This window comes from Diabrotica virgifera, chromosome 4, assembly GCF_917563875.1.
Source record: "Diabrotica virgifera virgifera chromosome 4, PGI_DIABVI_V3a".
In the NCBI taxonomy this organism is placed as follows: domain Eukaryota; kingdom Metazoa; phylum Arthropoda; class Insecta; order Coleoptera; family Chrysomelidae; genus Diabrotica; species Diabrotica virgifera.
This window is the reverse complement of record NC_065446.1, coordinates 239,183,074-239,203,829: the sequence shown is the minus strand read 5'-3', so window position 1 is coordinate 239,203,829 and position 20,756 is coordinate 239,183,074. Positions and strand designations below refer to the sequence as shown.

Below are 20,756 nucleotides of genomic sequence, written 5' to 3'. Positions count from 1 at the left end.
TTCCACTTTTGCAGATTGATATGGACTTTGGAGTAGTATTTGGAAATGGAAATGGACTTATTGATGGATGGGACAGCAATTTCGAAAGAATTATCTCCTTTCTTCGGTGTGAAAGTCATATCAAGGATAAAACAAATAAATTTTTATTTTAAAAGATTACCCATGAAAACATTACGGAATGTAAGTACCTATTTCATTATTCAATCCTGCATATCTAGTATTAATTAATTTTTGTTCTCTTCAAAAGCTAATTCGACACATAGGTAAAAGAAAATAGGAACCATTTGAAAATATTTCTAAATGGTATAATCTTATAAAAGATTAGTAAATTAAATCTTTAGTATCAAAGTAAAAATAAACATCTCAACATCTAGCAATTTTTTTTTCAGGATAAATTAAAATATTTTTATAAAAAAAAAGTGATACCCAAAAATACAACTACTATGTTCACTATTTAGATTTATTTTTTTATAATAATTATTAATATAAATTGTAGTTGTAACATGTAGTTCATCTTTGGGTTCTACATCGATATTTTGTAGGAACTAATAAAATGGTTAAAAAAGATCTTAATGGACAACCAAATATATATGTAATAAAATATACCATCAGAGATTTCCAATAATCATTCTTACATCGGGAAGACCCAGCAAGAAGTCGAAGATCATATTAGATTTTTGAAATCAAAGAAAAATGCCATTCAACCATTTGTTTTTTGTATGGGTGGTGATAATTAATCCCAGTGAGATGTTGTATTTATGGAGATGTTATTGTAGATATATTTATTTTCACGATATCAGGTATACATTTTTTATATAATATAAATATATATATTTTTTATAAGAAGAATAAATTTCTGTTATATTTAGTTATTCAGTTTTTTTCCAAATTACATTATAAAAAGTTGTTTGTGTTAATTAAAAATATATGTTTTTTTTTCTTTAAACTTATAGATACTTAACATTAGTTTGAGAATCGGCAAAAAATCGTTGCTTCAACCTATATTTGTAATATTTATGTAGATATTAAGTCGTCATTTTGTTTACTTATTAACTATTTGTATGATATATACAAATATACATAAAGACGGCATTCACTGAACCAACAAAGTACGTAAATATAATTAAAAAACATTGATTCAAAAACGGGAAGCATTAATTTTCGTCCAAAGATCAGTATCGTTGGTCCAATGTATTGGACTTCTTCTATGAATTAGTACGTTCATGCAATGTACTTTCTAGTTAAGAATTAATGTACCGATACATTGATTCAATGTACCGATACATTGATTCTTAACTAGAAAGTACATTGAATGAACGTACTAATTCATAAAAATTAATGTTTTTGAGCATTAGTTAATGTATCTACTTACATTGGACCAATGATACTGATCTTTGGACGAAAATTAATGCTCCCCGTTTTTGAATCAATGTTTTTTTCATTATATTTACGTACATTTTATGAGAAAGAAGGTCTACTCAAGGTAAACATGGTAAAAGAGATGTGCTGGAACATGGAAGGAAGTACTAATACAATCTGAAGGAATATTACCAAAATTATTACAAGTAATGCTATTAAAATACTTGAAAAAACCTCAGGGAAGGAGGTTTGAAAGGTCCGAATGGTCGTGAGTTCGAATATCACCAGGGTCAGAAATTTTTCGTTTATTATAAATTAATAAATGAAAATAGTTTCTGTCCTTGTGGGATCGGTACCCACCAGAGGGACCGCAGACGTTCGGATACAATCTTTGCAAAGACAATGACGTCGACTTTGCAAAGTAACAAGACACTTACTCAACACACACACTACACATGACACTAGGTACCTAACTGCAAAAATTCACCGTAACTACCATGCCAATGGCCATTAGTTGTCGAGGCATTAGCTAAATAAAAAAAATTTCTAGTGACTTTCTTGGATGTGAATCTGTCTTTTTAGTTTACTCCTCTTGGTTTAAAAATAAAGCTTAGAAGAAAAACACATCAGAAATTTACGCATTCATTACTCAACTGAACTGCCCCAAATCCGTAACGCCATCCTCATGAACGACGCAATCAATATGTGCATTTTGCCAATAGAAAGAGACGGCGGAGAAGAGACGACAGCAACGTCAAGTGCGTCGAGACGTCAGGCGCCGTATTTTTACAGGGCGTCGACACACAATACCGGAAAAACAGCCGGTCGTCGATTGTTTTTCATGCGAAAATTCTCGTTTCTCGGCCCATCATCGAATTGACGTCGCAACAGTGTTACCATGAGTGTCAAGGTAAGATTGTAGATGCTATAATTTTATTTGCAAATAGCTATTATTACTACGTCAAAGAAAAATTAGGCCCGTCCGGGAGGTGAGTTTAAACCATGTCTCTGCAGTTTTATATTATTAAATGAAATCTTATGGTCAATACAGAAATACATTTTGAGAGCATTAGATTTATAATATACGATCGTCGATAAAATATGATTGTTTCAATTTTCAACAGAAAAGGTTTGTTTATGTCAACAGTCAACTTGTCATATGACAATTTGAAAAAGGTATATTTTTATTTATTTTTGAATATAATGTTCTTACCAAGCATACGCAAATGTTTCATTGTAAATCATTTAATTTTCCTCTTGAGCTTTTTTAATTAGAACATCTCTGAACGATCTTCATCTTTTCAAGTGTTTTTTAACGTCCTGTATATTATATTTGATTCTTCATTTGTGGCAATTTCTGCTATTTCCGGTTCTAGCGTGATTTGTTCTTCCTCTGCATAGAGCATTTTTAGATAGTCAATCCATGTATCCTTTTCTAGATGTTTTGGGTCTCCTTTTATAAAGTGTCATATTTCCTTTTGCAGACCATAAAAATTTTGTTCCGAAAAACGTTCCCAGTTTATTCTTTTCTGTTCCCAGTTTGGTTTCTTATTATCTTGTAATTATCGTATGTTACTTGTACTCCAGGGTAAGACGCTAGAAATAGACCATGTTCGGGACACTCAAAAATCCAGGTAGCTGACTACTTTTTTAGTTATTGTAGACCAATAGGAAGAAAACCTACCTGTTTCCTGCCTAGAGTTCGCGTCCGTTTTTAATTATTAAGAATTTAGTGCAAAAATCGCGATTTTTTCGATTTTTTTTGCACTCCATTCAAAAGCTAAATAGTTGACATAACATTACAAAATTTAGTTTTTTATAACATTGAAAAACCTTCAAAATGCCGATTTTTGAAAGTTAAAAAGTTAATTTTTTGCTACGCAAACTGCAAAATAAGTGAAAATCATTATTTGTTAATAACTTTTACTAAAACTACCTTAGAACTTTAGCGTTTCACCCAAAGTTGGGTATTGGGGTACTTAACAGACCCTCGAAATTTGAGACCGGTCCATTAATTAGTTTAAGAGTTATTCTAATTGTTTATTCCAGAGACCTTTATTTTGCAATAACATAAGACAGAAAATAATGAAGATAGGGTAATTCTGCGTATGCCAAATGAAAGCAAAAACTGATGCTATCAAAATGTACTAAAAAAAGATAAAAAATTTATCTAATATAGTCAAAAATCCTAATGCCAAATTTGTGAAATTTTGTAGTTTATAAACATTTAGAATAACTTTAAAAATATTGTCCCTAGAAAAAATCATTTTACATATTAGAAAAGCTGGTATTTTACACGAATTTTAAAAAATGTAGTTCAATTGGTGACTAGTCGTGGTAAGTGAAGGGGGAGCTGGGAGCCGACAAATGCACGAGTTCTAAAACTAAAAAAGGCAACTTAAAACTACATACTATCATTTTCTATATCTCGGGATCTACTGAATATATTTTGATCGTTCTTTTTTTAATTTGTATGTAATTTTTCTGTAAATTACAAATATGCAATTTGTCTAGACATGTATTAATTAATAAACAGTCTAATTTGTTTAAACAATTTTTGAAAAAATAATTTTTTCCCAAAAATCCATGATTTTAATCATACCATCGTTATTAATTATAGAAAATGTTAAGGTATACTTTAATAAATAAATTATGTTCAATAAATAATTATCTAATAAAAATCATTTATTTATTAAAGTGTGTGTACTTTGTACGCACGTAAGAAGTTATACTTCTATTATATGATTTCAACGAAATAAATATACTTTCAACAGGTTATTTGTATTTAAAGATTAAACTAATTTTTACTTACTACTTTCCAAAAATTTTTACTAAAACAATACTAAAAATAAAAAAAAGTTAGATAATACACGGAATTGAACCAGGGACCTCTCGATCTCCGGTCGAACGCGCTACCACCGAGCCAAACTCCCTTTGCTTTGACAGCTTACAATATTTCTCATACATACTGACAAATTCAATAGAAATTCAATAGAAAAATACTTTAAAATTTAAAGTAAATATACTTACTATTATTATAAAATATTTTATTCCTGAGGAAGACAAATCCAAAGACACAAAAATTATAATAAATAATACATTTACTAAAAACACTAATATAGTATTTTTACTACAAAAGCGATATTACGTAGGTCAAAATTTTTATATATAATACATGGCAATATTATAAACATGGCAATAAGGAAAAGTCACATTCTAATGTTTTGACAGTTCTCGTACGTCAAAAATTTTAACCTACGTAATATCGCTTTTGTAGTAAAAATACTATATATTCTTTAATGACTTATTTGCGCTGATACATACATAATTTGAAAGATTAGCAACGAACTACATACTGTCTGTCTGCGCATGCGCCAGGCAAGTATAAAATTTCACCCTCGATCGTAAAGAAGTATAACTTCAAAAAGAAAGATCAAAATCCATTTAGTTGATCCGGAAATACAGAAAATTATATTCGTTTGAAATTGCTTTTTCGGTATTTTAACTCGGTGGATTTGTAGGTCCTCTAGTAATCGTTTGAACTACATTTTTAAAAAATCGTAGAGGGTGCTGTGAAGGTACAATGTTTGTGCAAATTTTTTAAGAAAAAATACAAATCCCATTCTTTGAAATGGCATTAATGAGATTCCTTAATTATTAAAAACAAATTAGCTGTGAATAAAAAAAACATATGGCTAACTTTGTCCCAAATGAACCCAGGCTAATTTTTTTTATTTAAAAGTTTGTGTTAAAATACTATCATTTCGAGTATATGAAAAGATTGTTTCTACGGACAAAGTTATTCTAAATGTTTATAAACTACAAAATTTCAAAAATTTGGCATTAGGATTTTTGACTATATTAATTATTTTTTTATGTTTCTTTAATATATTTTAATACTATCACTCTTCTACTTTAATTTGGCATACTCAGAATTGCCCTATCTTCATTATTGTCTGTCTTATCTTATTGCAAAATAAAGGTCTCTGGGATAAATAAATAGAATAACTCTTAAACTAATAAATGAATCGGTGTCAAATTTTTCAGGTTTGTTAAGTACGCCAATACCCAAATTTGGGTGAAACACTAAAGTTCTAAAGTAGTTTTAGTAAAAGTTATTAACAAATAACTATTTTCATTTATTTTGCAGTTTGTGTAGCAACAAATTAATTTTTTAACTTTCAAAAATCGGCATTTTGAAGGTTTTTCAATGTTCTAAAAAACTGAATTTTGTAATTTTATGTCAACTATTTAGCTTTTGAATGGAGTGCAAAAAATCGAAAAAATCGCGATTTTTGCACTAAACTGTTAATAATTAAAAAACGGACGCGAACTCTAGGCAGGAAACACGTAGGTTTCCTGCACACACTTCGTATAGGTCTTCAAGAACTAAAAAAGTAGTTAGCTACCTGGATCTTTGAGTGCCCCGAGAAAATCCTTATTACTCTGGACTATTGTGTCTTATGGTTGACATGTATTTCAGGTAAGTTATTTTCTTTACAGTTTATCTTTACTTCTGTAGAAATCATGAAGTTCTTCGGAAGAACAGAAGTAAAGATAAACTGTAAAGAAAAGAACCTACCTGAAATACATGTCAACCAAGACACAAGAAACATACGATAATTACAAGATAATAAGAAACCAAACTGGGAACAGAAAAGAATAAACTGGGAACGTATTTCGGAACAAGATTTTTATGGTCTGCAAAAGGAAATATGGCACTTTATAAAAGGACGTAAAAGAATTAATAGACCCAAAACATCTAGAGAAGGATTCGTGGATAGACTATCTAAAAATTATCTATGCAGAGGAAGACAAATGACGTTAGAACCGGAAACACCAGAAATTGTCACACATGAAGAACATCTTTTTCTAGACAACGATTTATTTTTATTGATATTTCTTTCACCAAGAACTTCCTGAGCTGAGGCTAACATATTAGACTTAATATTTGCCCAGCTTCATTCCATTACTTTCTGTGATATATATATATATATATATATATATATATATATATATATATTTAATATATATATATAAAAAATCACTATATATATATATATATATATATATATATATATATATATATATATATATATATATATATATATATATATGTTTCTGCTTCTTTCTGTTATTTTTTTTTGGATTATGTATCTTGCGGAGTCATCCCGTAAACTTTCCACTTTGATCTTTGCGATATATTTATAAAATATCTACCAAATCAACAAGATGGAAGTCAGAATAGGTGGACAAGTTTTAGATAGAATCTTTGGACATAGATACGCAGCGGAATAAAACAGTGGACTCACTGAGCCCTACGCTTTTTAATTTAATCATAGATGAAATCATTAGAAGTGTCAACAAATGAAGAGAATACAGAATTGGAAACAAAGAAGTAAAAATACTCTGTTACACAGACGACGTAATATTGATAGCCTAATATGAATATAATCTGCAAAGACTATTCTACAGATTTAACACAAGAGTAAAAGAATTTAATATGACGATATAAACTCAGAAAACTAAAGCAATACTAAACCATTTCTCACGTCCATCAAGTTAGCAGAACAAAGTCAGCAGAACACAGTTATTCTTATACCACAATTAAGTGTAAATAAAAAGCAAATTTAATGTTACAAGAAAAAATTTATTGGTCTTTTTTTTTTAGTTATCGCATGTTCTGCTAACTGGATAATCAAGCTAGCAGAACAGTAGTTCAAAAATTTGATAAATCATCTATAATTGAATGCCAAAGTATTCTCTGAATTAAATGCTTTAATGTTCCAAGAAAAAATTTATTGCTCTTTTTTTTAAGTTATCGTATGTTCTGCTAACTTGATAATCAAGCTAGCAGAACAGTAGTTCAAAAATTTGATAAATCATTTATAATTGAATGCCAAAGTATTCTCTAAATTAAATGCAAATTTAATTTTCCAAGAAAAAATTTATTTTTTAAATTTCAATTATTAATGATTCATCAATTTTTTAACTACTGTTCTGCTAGCTTGATTATAGAGTTAGCAGAACATGCGATATCTTAAAAAAAAGGGCAATAATTTTTTTATTGGAACATTAAATTTGCATTTAATTCAGAGAATATTTTGGCATTCAATTATAAATGACTTATCAAACTTTTGAACTACTGTTCTGCTAGCTTGATTATCAAGTTAACAGAACATGCGATAACTAAAAAAAGGGCAATAATTTTTTCTTGGAACATTAAATTTGCATTTAATTCAGAGAATACTTTGGCATTCAATTATAGTCAAATGATTTATCAAATTTTTGAACTACTGTTCTGCTAGCTTATTTATCAAGTTAGCAGAACATGCGATAACTTAAAAAGAAAGAGCAATACATTTTTTCCTGGAACATTAAATTTGCATTTAATTCAGAGAATATTTTGGCATTCAATTATAAATGATTTATCAAATTTTTGAACTACTGTTCTGATAGCTTAATTATCAAGTTAGCAGAACATGCGATAACTAAAAAAAAAACAAATTTTTTCTTGGAATTTGCATTTTATTTACACTTAATTATGGTATAAGAATAGTGTCGATCGGATAGCTCAGTGCGACTAGCGGCTGACCCGCACTTCACTTCGCTGTGAGGTACGAGAGTTCAAGCCCAAGCCAGGCCATCGGAAAAACAAAAAGGCTAACGCGTCAGTATAAAATTCTAAATATGAATCTGGCGCTTAGACTGGAATATGCGGGCATCTGATCGACCTATGAGGGAGCAGTACGGCAAGGGATAAGGGCTTGTGGCTCGGTGATACTCCCCCATAGATCCCTACCGAAGGGCGTTGACGCCTAAGAACGGTGTATATACATGGTATAAGAATAACTGTGCTCTGCTGACTTTGTTTTGCTAACTTGATGGACGTCCATTTCTCTGCAGTTTTACATTATCAAAAATGAAATCTTACGGTCAATACAGAAAATTAATTTTGAGAACATTAGATTTATAATATTATAATCGTTAATATACAATGATTGTTTCAATTTTCAAAAAAGATTTGTTTATGTCAACAGTCAACTTGTCATATGCCAATCTAAATTCGATATAGCTGTTTTCGAATATGTTATTATTATGTTTATTTATTGCAATTTACAATCAACTCAATAAATAATTAATAAATCTGATATAGAAGGAAAAGCTTGATTCAGGTACCATCCATCAATGGTTCATTGTAAATATAATAAATCTCTTCTGAATTTTAATGATATTTGTGTTTGCTGCACCCCCATCTTCATCTTCTTTCAGTACCCCTTGCGATTATCGAACATCGGCGATCATATTGGCAATAATAACTTTGTTTGTGGCTGCTCGAAACAGATTAGCGGATGTCTTTTGATACCACAGGAGATCTCGAAGCCAGGATGTTCTTCTTCGGTCTGGGCTTCTTCTTCCGGCGATCTTGTTGATCCCTGTATTATGAGGTGTGTAAATGTATACCTCTCTGGATGTCATATTAAATCAGTGGCGTACTGACAGATCAGCGGGCCCTGGTTCCAGTTGGGAGGCCTGCCCAATAAAACCACATATTGTATATCAAAAGTTTTTAATAAACATTGAATATAAATCATCATATTATCATAAAATGTATCATATATATTTTTTAAAAACACAAGCTAATTTATGGTTCATTTTACTCACAGTTGTTGCTCCAAATTTTAAAGAACCGTTTGGATTGACATGAAATTTGGCATAAACATAGCTAACATGTCGAAGAAAAAAGGTGATATTGTGCCGATGTGTGATTTTGTCCGAGAGGTGAATTTCTTCCCTTCTCGGGGGTGAAAAAACACACGTTCAAGATAGGTTCAGAAATGGATAAACTAATTAATTCTAAGCAACTTTAGTTCCATAGAATGTTTTCACTAAGTCAATACTTTTTGAGTTATTTGCGAGTGAATATATTCATTTTTCAACAAAAAAAACTACGTTTCTAAAGGGTTTTTCGGAAATACCTCAAAAAGTCCTCTCTAGACCCAGTAGGAGCAAAGTCGTAGGTAATGAAAAGCAGGTTCTTATTCGTCAAATTCCAAATCGAATATTTTAACTCATCACACCTTTTTTAAAGTGTTTAAAAAAGCTGAATTTCTGTTTTTTTTAGAAGTTTCTAAAACAAGGTTGGTCTCTTTTCTTGGTAAAAAAAAATCGTGAAAATCGCCACCTAATTAGCATCTCAAATGAAACTGATCTGTACCGCTTCACAAGTTACTTGACTTACCTATGTATTGTTTATATCATATGTAAGTTTTATCGGTTCAAAGTTCTCATTTTTGAAAAAAATTGGTTGAGTAAAAATTGTTTTTTAATTACGATTTTTTTTTTAAATAACTTAAACTAAAAATTATTGGTGATACCAAAAATCTCAAGTAGTACAAAAATATGCTATTGTAAATATTTTGGACTTTTTGTTTTCCTGAAGACAAAAAAAGGTTAAGATGGCTATTCAAAATTTGTATACACTCGTGATTAGTGACTCGTTTAGCCCATTTAACTACAGCTTTTTCAAAAATAAGAACTATGAATCAATGAATCTTACAGATCTTATAAAAAATACATAAGTAAAGTAATTTGTGAAGCGGTAACGATTAATTTCATTTCTCATTTTTCAATTTTTCGACCAACATTATTTCGATCGTAACTTACTTACTTTACATGTTAAAAACTTTTTTAAAAAAGAAAAACAAAGTTTTTTAGTGATTTAAAAAAAAATTGAAATCAGTCTTCCCGCGAAAATTGCTTGATTTTTTGGTTATTTGGTAGAACTTACTTTTTATTATCTATAACACTGTTGCTATATAAGGTGAGGCAGATAACTGGCCTATTAGAAATATCTCGAGAACTAAAGGCAACAGAATCATGAAAATTGGACTGAAGGGGTCTTGAAGGATGATCTATTAAATGAAAATATTTTCATCTCCTTGCAACTTCCGGTTATACCGGAAGTTGCTTATAACTTCGTTTTTTGAAATGGAACACCCTGTATATTTTTACATTTTTGGATTATCCTCAATATCTTCTTTCTTAAAATATGACGTTTTGTATTATTATACAGGGTATTTTAAAAGATATTTACGTTTTTTTATTAATTTATATAACCGGTATAACCGGAAGTGGCAAATCGATAAAAATATTTTTATTAAATAGATGACTCTTCAAAACCCCTTAATTCAAATTTTCATGATTCTGTTGCCTTTAGTTCTCGAGATATTTCTAATAGGCCCTTTATTTGCCTCACCCAGTATACGGGTCTACAGACTTTATATACTCCATTCTTTTCACTTTTCTATCAGCTATATTTTGCTAATAGTATTTTTTTAATGAAATACTTCTTTTTTTTTTGTAGAAAAATAAACATTTGCACTCGCAATTAACTCGAAAAGTATACTTAAAATTAGTTGGTTCATCCAATTCAAGACTTATTTTGAACGTATAATTTTTCACCCCGAGATGGTGGCGAAAGTTACCACCATGGACAAAAGCACACATCGGCACAATAATATCTCGTTTTTTCTTTGACATTAATAGTAGCTATGTGTATGTGTATGCCAAATTTCATGTCTATCCAAGCTGTTCTTTAAATTTTTTGGTTTGAAGGTTTTGCAATATTTTACCGTGAGTGAATGGACTATTAAAGCAGTAAATTAATATTACTCCTATCGTTTTTCATACTGACATGACTGATCACTTTACGGCAGCCGTTTTTATAAATAACAAAATTCAAAAATTTTCTACATCTAAATATCCAGTTATAATAAATTAAAAACCAATATCGGAAAACTACTACAGCTTTTAAAAAATGAACATTGGAATGAAATTTATATCAACAAAATAGATTTTCAAATTGCATATTATGATACATTTATTAATAAGTTAAATAATTTCATACAAATCTCTAGGGAGATAAAACCCTTAACCCTTAAACGCCCAAGGGTGGGTAAAAAATGTCCACCTAATGCGTATTCCCTTGTAACATATTTATTACGTGTTTAAAAATTTTTAAAAAATTATTTATTGTTAAAAAGACAGCCCTTTATCGAATGTTAATTTGGTTCTACCGATATTTTTGAAAATAAAAGTAGCATCTTGAGTTAAATATGGGTGGGCATAAAAAGTACACCCTTGGTAAAACTAGTTCCTAAAGGTTTCCATATAATTTCTCGTTGGTAGGAAGATAATCCATATAATTATCGACGTATAATTACATAATCTACATAATTATCAGCCAATGAGGAGGCTGAAAGGAAGAATGTGGAGAAAATCGACAAATCTGAATTACTGGCTTTTACTGGTATGTTAATTTTGTTGTACATTGTAATTTTGTTGTAAGGTTTGTAAATTGTTTATATTAATATTTTAGAAGATGTTGTGTTTATTAAGCATAAGATTCTTAAGTTTAATCCTTTTGCAACAACTCTCAATAAATATATTAGCTATTTTCGAGGTGGACATTTTTTACCCACCCTTGGGCGTACATGGAACCTAAAAAAGGTTGGGCGTTTAAGGGTTAAATAAACAAATATAAAAAAACCTTGGATCGGTGAGGTTGATATCAATCAAACGACGAGATTTTCTTAAAGATAAATTAGTGACTATATTTTATCCTTATTATCCTTACCACTTATAGTTTATCCTGATTATCCTTACCACTTAAATACCACTACAAGTGTCTATATTTATGCAGTGTTATGAGGGTGCTACACAAACAAAAGGAGTATCGAGCGTCTTGGGATTATTTTTATGGCGGTATAAAACTTGCATTGAATATCTGTTTCCGAATTTGCAACTTTGCAGTTTTACAACTTCGTGCTAATATAAAAAATACAAAAGTGTTTGTGTTAGCACGTGTTTAGGCAGGCAACGGCGGTTATTCTGCAAACAAGTAGTGTTGAGACAAGGGCTTTGTTTAGCAGGTAAAATGAAGAAACGTTACAATAAATAACATTATCTGTGTTACTTAATAAAATTGGTTTTCAAATTTTTGGATGAATAGGTATTTTTTGTTTTTATTTATAAATACATACCTACACGAAAGTTAAAATTTATTAAGCAGTTACATTTCGTACACACCAAGATGCATTGCTTACCAACGGGGTCCCCGTGCATCCCAAACGCTGTATTTGATAAATAATTTCTCTGCCCGTTTCATATAATAGCTCTAATAAGGCATGGTTCACTTCAGATATTTTCAAAAACTGTTTCCTTTTTAAGAATTTGTACATGCAGTGAGAATATTTCAAGAGAAGAAACTGGGAATAGCACCGGAAAAGGTGAAATGGTTATTTATTTTGGACAACGCTGCTACTCATTCTGAAAAATTTTTAGTTCAGCAGAAGAAGCCAACTCTAATTGTATTTTTTTGCCAAAAAATACAACATCGCTTATTCAACCCATGAATCAGGGAACAATTTTGGCAAGAATATATCATAGAAAGTTTTTAGATGAAGTAGGTAATGGTTGTATTGCATGATGAATATAATGCAGAAGATACAAGAGGATAGCGTACCTTGCAAAACTCAAAAGTGTTACAATTTAAAATCAACAATTTTAAATTTTGCTTCAGTATGGAAATAGGCAAAAGATCAAACATTAAAAAATGGTTTGAATAATTTAATTGATGTTCCTGATTTCTGTAGGGCAATACATAGGTAATGATGCCGGAGAAGAAGTAGCTGAGTAAGATCTTTTAAAATGTCTAGAATCTAGAAGTAGATGAAGGTGACCCTGGGTAAAACATCATGACTGAAAATGAAATAGCAGATGAAGTTATAAACCTAAAAAATAAGGATGGAAGTGAAAATATCGAAGAAGACAAAACAACACTGTCAAAAATGAAGTTATCAGATGTATTACACGCATTTCGTAATTTTAGAGAGTTGCTTATAAAAAAAAACAACAATCTTAAAAACTGTAAACAAAACTTGATTCCTCTTTCAATGCAGGATTATTGAAAGCAAGAACGTCGATATCGCGACGAATGTCCGAAGACCATTAAATGTTTGTGTTTTGTATTTTTTACTTATATCTAAATACAGTGTACATATTTTCAGAAAAAAATTTTGATTTATTTTAAACCTATTTTTATATAAAGGACTTTCGGCATTAACGGACACCCTGTCCCCCCAATTAGTCCGTTATATCGAGGTTTTACTGTACTTGTATTTTGTTGTAAATTCTTAATGAACAACTACGATCCACTTAACTTTTTTTTATCTGTTATATGTAATTTCCATGTTAGATTTTTATTAAGATGCAGTTCCAGATATTTCACTTCTGTTTTAATAGGAATAAAAATTTCTCTAGGACAGTCTTGTAGTAGTATTCTCTTCTTATTTTTAAGGTGTTTGAAGTCTTGTATATTTCTTAAAACGAGAGTTTTTTGATCGGTTTTCCTACTACGATGCTAATTATTCTTGTGTCGTTCTGCTGGTCTTATATTTAGAAGTTTCTTGAAATATTCTTTTTGTTTTTCAATCAGTTTTTATTAGGACCAAATGGCCTCCGTTATTCTTTAGGATTGGATACAGTTGGTCCTGTAATGCTCTTTCTCCGATCTCTAGAACCGGGGTAAGGTCGATTTCTTTCTCTTGCTTCAAATTTTTCTTGTTAGTGGTTCTTTGTCTTATTAATTTCTTGCTCTTTTCGTCAGTCATCGCATTTTTATCTAAAAAGTAGTTCTAAATTAATACTAATCTATGTCTCTGCAGTTTTACATTATCAAATGAAATCTTATGGTCATTCAGAAATAAATTTTGAGAAAATTATATTTATAATAATACGATCGTTGATTAAATATGATTGTTTCAATTTTCAAAAGAAATGATTTGTTTATATCAATAGTCAACTTGTCATATGAAAATTTAAATACTTATACTTAAGGTATATTTTTTTGTTTTTGAATATAATGTTCGTATAATATTTATTTGAAATAAATGTCGACTCGATTCTAGTTTTCTGTTAACCCAGATATGAAAATATCAAAAGGCACCGCTGGGAAAATATTCCAAAAATGCGGTTCAGAGAAACTATATGAAACGAGTCTTTGTACTCTCATACAGAATATGGCATTAGTAAAAATACAAAAATAGACGGTTTCGTTTTGATTTAAATCTCTCTCTTGCCATCCCCCGATAGCGCTATTTCTAGGTCTACCTGTTAACAAGGAGGCTATGCAAGAAGACAAATTTACATCAAAACTTCCGTAGTTCTCGGTATACAATAAAACTATTTATACCGGAGTAAGGTTAGAACGCCCTCTAACGGGGAATAAGTGAAATAAATGTCGACTCGTTTCTAGTTTTCTGTTGACCCAGATATCAAAATATCAAAAGGCACCGCTAGGAAAATATTTCAAAAATGCGGTTCAGAGAATCACACAGATTTAAATCAAAACGAAACCGTCTATTTTTGTATTTTTACTAATGCCATACTCTGTATGAGAGTACAAAGACTCGTTTCATATAGTTTCTCTGAACCGCATTTTTGGAATATTTTCCTAGCGGTGCCTTTTGATATTTACATATCTGGGTCAACAGAAAACTAGAATCGAGTCGACATTTATTTCACTTATTCCCCGTTAGAGGGCGTTCTAACCTTACTCCGGTATAAATAGTTACCGAGAACTGCGGAAGTTTTGATGTAAATTTGTCTTCTTGCATAGCCTCCTTGATAACAGGTAGACCTAGAAATAGCGCTATCGGGGGATGGCAGGAAACAGATTTAAATCAAAACGAAACCGTCTATTTTTGTATTTTTACTAATATTATTTATTTGCTGCAATTTACAATCTACTCAATAAATACATAAAATTATTAACAAATATGATGTAAAAGAAAGGGCTTGCTTTACGAAATGTTTCATTGTAAATCAACTAATTCTTCTTTTGAGCTCTTTTAATTAGAATGTTTTTGTATCCGTCCTGTGTATTTATACTTGTAACTTCTTCACATGTGGTAATTTCTGGTGTTTCCGGTTCTAGCATCATATTTGTTCTTCCTCTGCATAGACCATTTTTAGATAGTCAATCCATGTATCCTTTTCTATGTGTTTTGTTTCATTACCTCCAATCTTATCTTTGAACTTTTTAAAGTGCCATATTTCCTTTTACAGACCATAAAAATCATGTTCCATTTGTTTCGAAAAACATTCTCAGTGATCATTTTCTATTTTTCGTACAAGTGCATGTGTTTCGTTTCTTAGTTTCTTGTAATTATCGTATGCTTCTTGTACCTTGGTTGACATGTATTTCAGGTAAGCTTTTTATTTTCTTTCCATTTCTTTTCTTTCCTTTACTCCTTTACAAAATCATGAACTTCCTGAGCTGAAGCTAAGATATTAGATGTAATATTTGCCCAGCTCTCTTCGACTTGCCCAGCTGTTTACTTTGATATTTGTGTGTATTTCTAACATCTACCAAATCAACAGGATGGAAGTTAGTTTGTTGTCATTTAATATTTCATATATTGAGCATTTTGAGAAAATATAATATTTTTTGTTTAAGGTGGAAAATTTATTTCTTGCGTTATATTGAGGTTGATGTTTTTAATGAATGTTCTGTTGATTTTATCAGAGTGTGTATTAGGCTTGGACGATTAGTGAATATTTTGATAAGGACTAAAATTCTTAATATAAGAAAGTTTATTTTAATCAAGATATATTTGCAAATCATTTGTTATGATACCTGAGGCAAAATTTGAAATGGAGTATTTTTTGTAAGCATTGAAGTTTATAAAACGTAACAATAATCTTAGGTTTAAATTTCGGAAGAGCCACCGAGAGTATAATTTCTGTAAATTTAATTTTTAGTTTTTATAGACAACAAAACAACACAGATATTTGAAAATGTAATAAAGGTTGTATTTAATTATAAATATCAACAAGAAAGTCTTTTCCTTATTTTAAGTCTGAAATTTCTATGCTAAGGTATAAATATTCATATCTCTTTTATATGTGAGAATGCATTTTTTATTAGAGTATCATCTTTTAAGTATTGCCAAATTCTGAAATTACAAGAGGAAGTATTAATTGTATGGAAATCTTTTATTTTCGGTATTATTCTGGACATGAAATATTCATTTTGAAAATCAGTTACATCTGTAGCATAATAAAATTTGTATAAAATGGGCCTGGATCCCGCGTACCAAAAAAAAGTTGATTAATAGCAAGCTGAAAATTTGTTAATAGCTTAACGGAGTCTAGTCTGACAAACATTGACGTATGGTATAACACTGGAACAGGGGGAATTTTAATTGTGGAACAGGTTAAAAATTTGGACTACGAAACCGTCCCATATATTTTGTCGGACAGAACTTCCAATTGATTTGTTACCCTTTCATTAAACTCTCATGCGAAAATCAGACTGATATTAATTTATCACCAACTGGACATTTTAATAACTCCGACACGTAGAACATGTCAAATGACAGGAATTATGAGAGGTGATAAATAGCAGCCTGATTTTTTACATGAGAGTTTAATGAAAGGGTAACAAATCAATTGGAAGTTCTGTCCGATAAAATACATAAAACGTTTTCGTAGTCTGACGTTCCAAATGTTTAACCTGTTCCACAATTAAAACTTCCCCTGTTCCAGTGTTCCCGTACATAAAAGTTTGTCCGACTAGACACCGTTAAGCTATTAAAAAATTTTCAGCTTGCTATTAATCAAATTTTTTTTTTGGTACGCGGGATCCAGGCCTAAAATCTTAAATCATGCATTATTATTGTTTTTTTAATTGGAGCATTCTCATTTTAAATTTGCTGTTTGCAGTAAATTCAGAAAATATCAAAAATATCTTTATTACTCCTGAGTCTTAATTTACTTAATTCGAGTCAGAATCTGCTCCTGTGTCAGAGTCCTCTGAATATCAGTATTGAAAATATTAATATTCTCTCTATATAGTGGAGTCACTGAAGGTGGATATGAGCTATTACCTCCGATTTCGTTGAACCTCCATCGATTTGCATGAAAATTAGTGAGTGGTTAGAAGATATCTCAAGAAACAAAGGTGACATGGTGCCAACTTGCGCTTTTACCCTGGGGGTGGATGCCACCCCTTCTCGGGGTGAAAATTATTTTATTAAAAATAACCCCATAATTAGATAGGGGGACAAATTCTAAGCAAAATTTGTTATATAAAGTTATTAAAATAAATCGAGACTTTTTGAGTTATTAAAGATCAAAAATTTTAATTTTTCGTAAGAAAAATGCACGTTTTTAACCGATTTTTCATAAATAACTCAAAAACTATAAGTTTTTACAAAAAAGTTATTATTACAAAAATTGAAGCTAATAAAAAATTAAATGAACTTCTTACTAGAAAAACCTTTTAATTTTAACTAAAAGTGAGTTATATGTAATTAAATGTATATTTTTTTCGGCGAGTACCCAAATCTAAGTATTCAAGCTTAAATTACGGGAAAATGATGCATTTTATAACATAACTTATAAAACATTTGTGAAAGTACTTAGAAATATCTGTCAAATGAGATACCGAACAAGTTAATAGCATTAAAATTTATGCTCCAAAAATTTTTCAAACATTATCTTTTAAAAATTTTTCCAAAAAATGTTATCGTTTTTTTTTTAATAACTTCGTTAATATTTAAGATATCAGGATCACCTAAAAACAGTTTGAAAAGTAATTCTAAAGGCTATTAAAAAGCTTTGAAATTAATCTTTTAGACACCTTACTTTTTTAAAAATCAACGATTAAATGGTCACGATTACATGGTTCTCGCAGCAAAATTTAAGTTTTAAACGTTTCTATCTCGGTTATTTTTCACCCTACAGAAATGGTAAAAAAGTATAATATTTGATATATAAAAAACTAAAATTTTTTTATTTCCCATTTTTTACGTATATTTAGTATTTTTTATAGTTGTTATCAAAAGAAATAGAAAATGACGATAATTTTAAAAGTTGTGATTTTTTAAAATTATATGTTTTTTTCAAAAATATGCATTCTAAACCGGTGAAAATTGTTAAAATCATTACTTATGATAATACAAAGAATTTTTTTTAAGGATTACTATAAATTTTAATTTTTGTGGAAATGGAGTATGTTTTATTTTTTTACTTTTTCCTAAAAGATTCGAAAGGTTTCTCTTAGTTTCATCATAACTTGCTTAATTTTGATGCTATTAACTTCCTCTGAAGCTCATTTGTTAGGTATTCCTAAGTACTTTGATAAGTGTTTAGTAGGTATATTTTATAAATTGCATCGTTCTCCCGTTATTTAAGCTTGAATATTTAGATTTGAGTACTCATCGAAAAAAATATACATTCAATTACCCATAACCGACTTTGAATTAACATTAGATTAGTACTTTGAGCAAAGAGTGTATTCAGTTTTTTATTGTCTTCAATTTTGGTAGGAACAACTTTTTTGTAAAAGCTAATACTTTTTGAGTTATACGTGAAAAACAACTTTAAAACATTCATTTTTTTACGAAAACATACAATCTTTGATCTTTATTAACTCAAAAAGTATTGATTTATGTTAATAACTTAATATAACAAATTTTGCTTAGAATTTGTCCCTCAGTCCATTTATGGTATAATTTTTAATAAAATAATTTTCACCCCAGAAAAGGGGTGGCATCCACCCCCAGGGTAAAAGCGCAAGTTTGCATCATGTCACCTTTGTTGCTTGAGGTATCCTCTAACTGCTCACCAATTTTCATGAAAATCGATGGAGGTTCGACGAAATCGGAGGTAAAAACCTTCAGTGACTGCACTAATACGAAATATACATATAAATAAATGTATTTATAGTAAGAGATGAGGTGACCATAACGTTCTCTGGGAAGATTTTCTAAACTCTCTAATATGCGTTTGGAACTTATTTTGCGTATCTTCTTGTTAAGCTACTCAATTCATCTAACCGCACATCAAAGAAACATGAAACGTAAATTACGTTTCATGGAAATAAAACACTGCTAAACAAATATACGTCCGGCCATTTATGAAACTCTCCGAAAATAAAAATGTGCCATGAGCATGAATCACACTCGTTTCATTGGTAGGCGGACTTTGAGATTTGTTTAGCAGTGTTTTCTTTTCATGAAACATGTTTCACGTGTCATGTTTCATGTTTTTCGTTTCATGTTTCTTTGGTGTGCGGCTTGCCTAACTGAAACTTTTCGCGGAGAAAAAATGTTCGAACTTCCAATAAAACTTAGAAACGTACCCGGTATTCCCTAATACCCATTTAACAATCATACTGACTGCACCACTTATATTTCGAGATAAAAATACATTTAAAAAAATATTTAATAAAGTATACTTAATTTGATACAACTACAACTTCTAGCCGGACAGTATAATCTGAAATCTAGAATTATCAACCTACAAATCTTATTCTGAAGCTATTTCTTTGTGGAATGTTATGCAATTTACTATTTTATTGGGAAATAAGCCACAATTTAAGTTGGAAATGAAATTTATTAACGTGAAAATAATGTCCTCATTTGACCTAGGTTGACACCATGTAGGTATTTTGACCGTATAATATTTTCACATAAGATATGTTTTGAATCTTTAATCCATTTATATTTCCTCTCATTTGTCTTTTATGGATCGGACCTGTATTTTATATTAATACTTTACTCTTTGATGGTAATACATAACATTATATACTGTAAATTTTGCTGAAAATTTTCATTTCAATGCTTTTTCTACGATTTTATTGTGGTTTTTATTGATTGATATTTATTGATTTTATATTTCTGTACTATTTGCGGTTCAAAGAGGTACCATAAAATAGTTTTCTACAAAGTTCTCATTTAGTTGGCAGGTATTTATTATTTTAGATGAAGTATTACAAGCTTCTTGAATTCGCTGATGAATTTTTTGAGTTTGTTTTCGTAGTATTAATTGTAGACCAGGGCGCATCTGTAAAAATATTAGTACCTACATTTGGATGTTGAGAGGTGACTCATATTTTTTTGCAGAAATTGCTTGAAAATAACTCATATAATAATATTTGAGTTATCCTCCACTCAAAAAGGTCCGGAACATTGTTTAAATAATCAAAATGTCAAAGAATGAAGGAAAAATTCGATTTTTTTCTTCGTTTTTTGATTATAACTTTAAAAGTATTCATTTCCGAGAAAGGTTACACTGATATAAAAGTTGCATAAGTAAATTTACTACAATATAGCGTTGGTTAAAAATTTTAAAAATTGTCACCCTTGTTGCAAAATAGCAATAATTGCGAAAAAAAAACATTAAAAAACAAGTACATATTCGCATTATACGTTTTTCAACCATTTATGCTAGTTACACTTCCTTCATATTTCAGCCAGAAAAACTTTATGATATAATAAAACAATACTGTAAACATTAAGATCGGTTTAATAGATTTTGCAAAATAA

At 29.9% G+C, this 20,756-nt stretch overlaps 1 protein-coding gene across 2 annotated transcripts in view; it reads left to right on the top strand.

The window, feature by feature from the left end:
* Window positions 1–2,116: 2,116 nt before the first annotated feature.
* The window catches only part of LOC114327060 (endothelin-converting enzyme homolog), a 167,437-nt gene continuing 148,797 nt past the window's right edge, over window positions 2,117–20,756 (top strand). The window contains exon 1 of one of the 2 annotated variants that reach the window (XM_028275587.2): window positions 2,117–2,269. In XM_028275587.2, the coding sequence (XP_028131388.1) occupies window positions 2,258–2,269 (12 nt within the window). In that variant the 5' untranslated portion in view covers window positions 2,117–2,257. Of the gene's footprint in view, window positions 2,270–2,331; window positions 2,349–20,756 lie in introns of those variants that run through there. The other variant, XM_050648818.1, reaches the window with a different exon arrangement.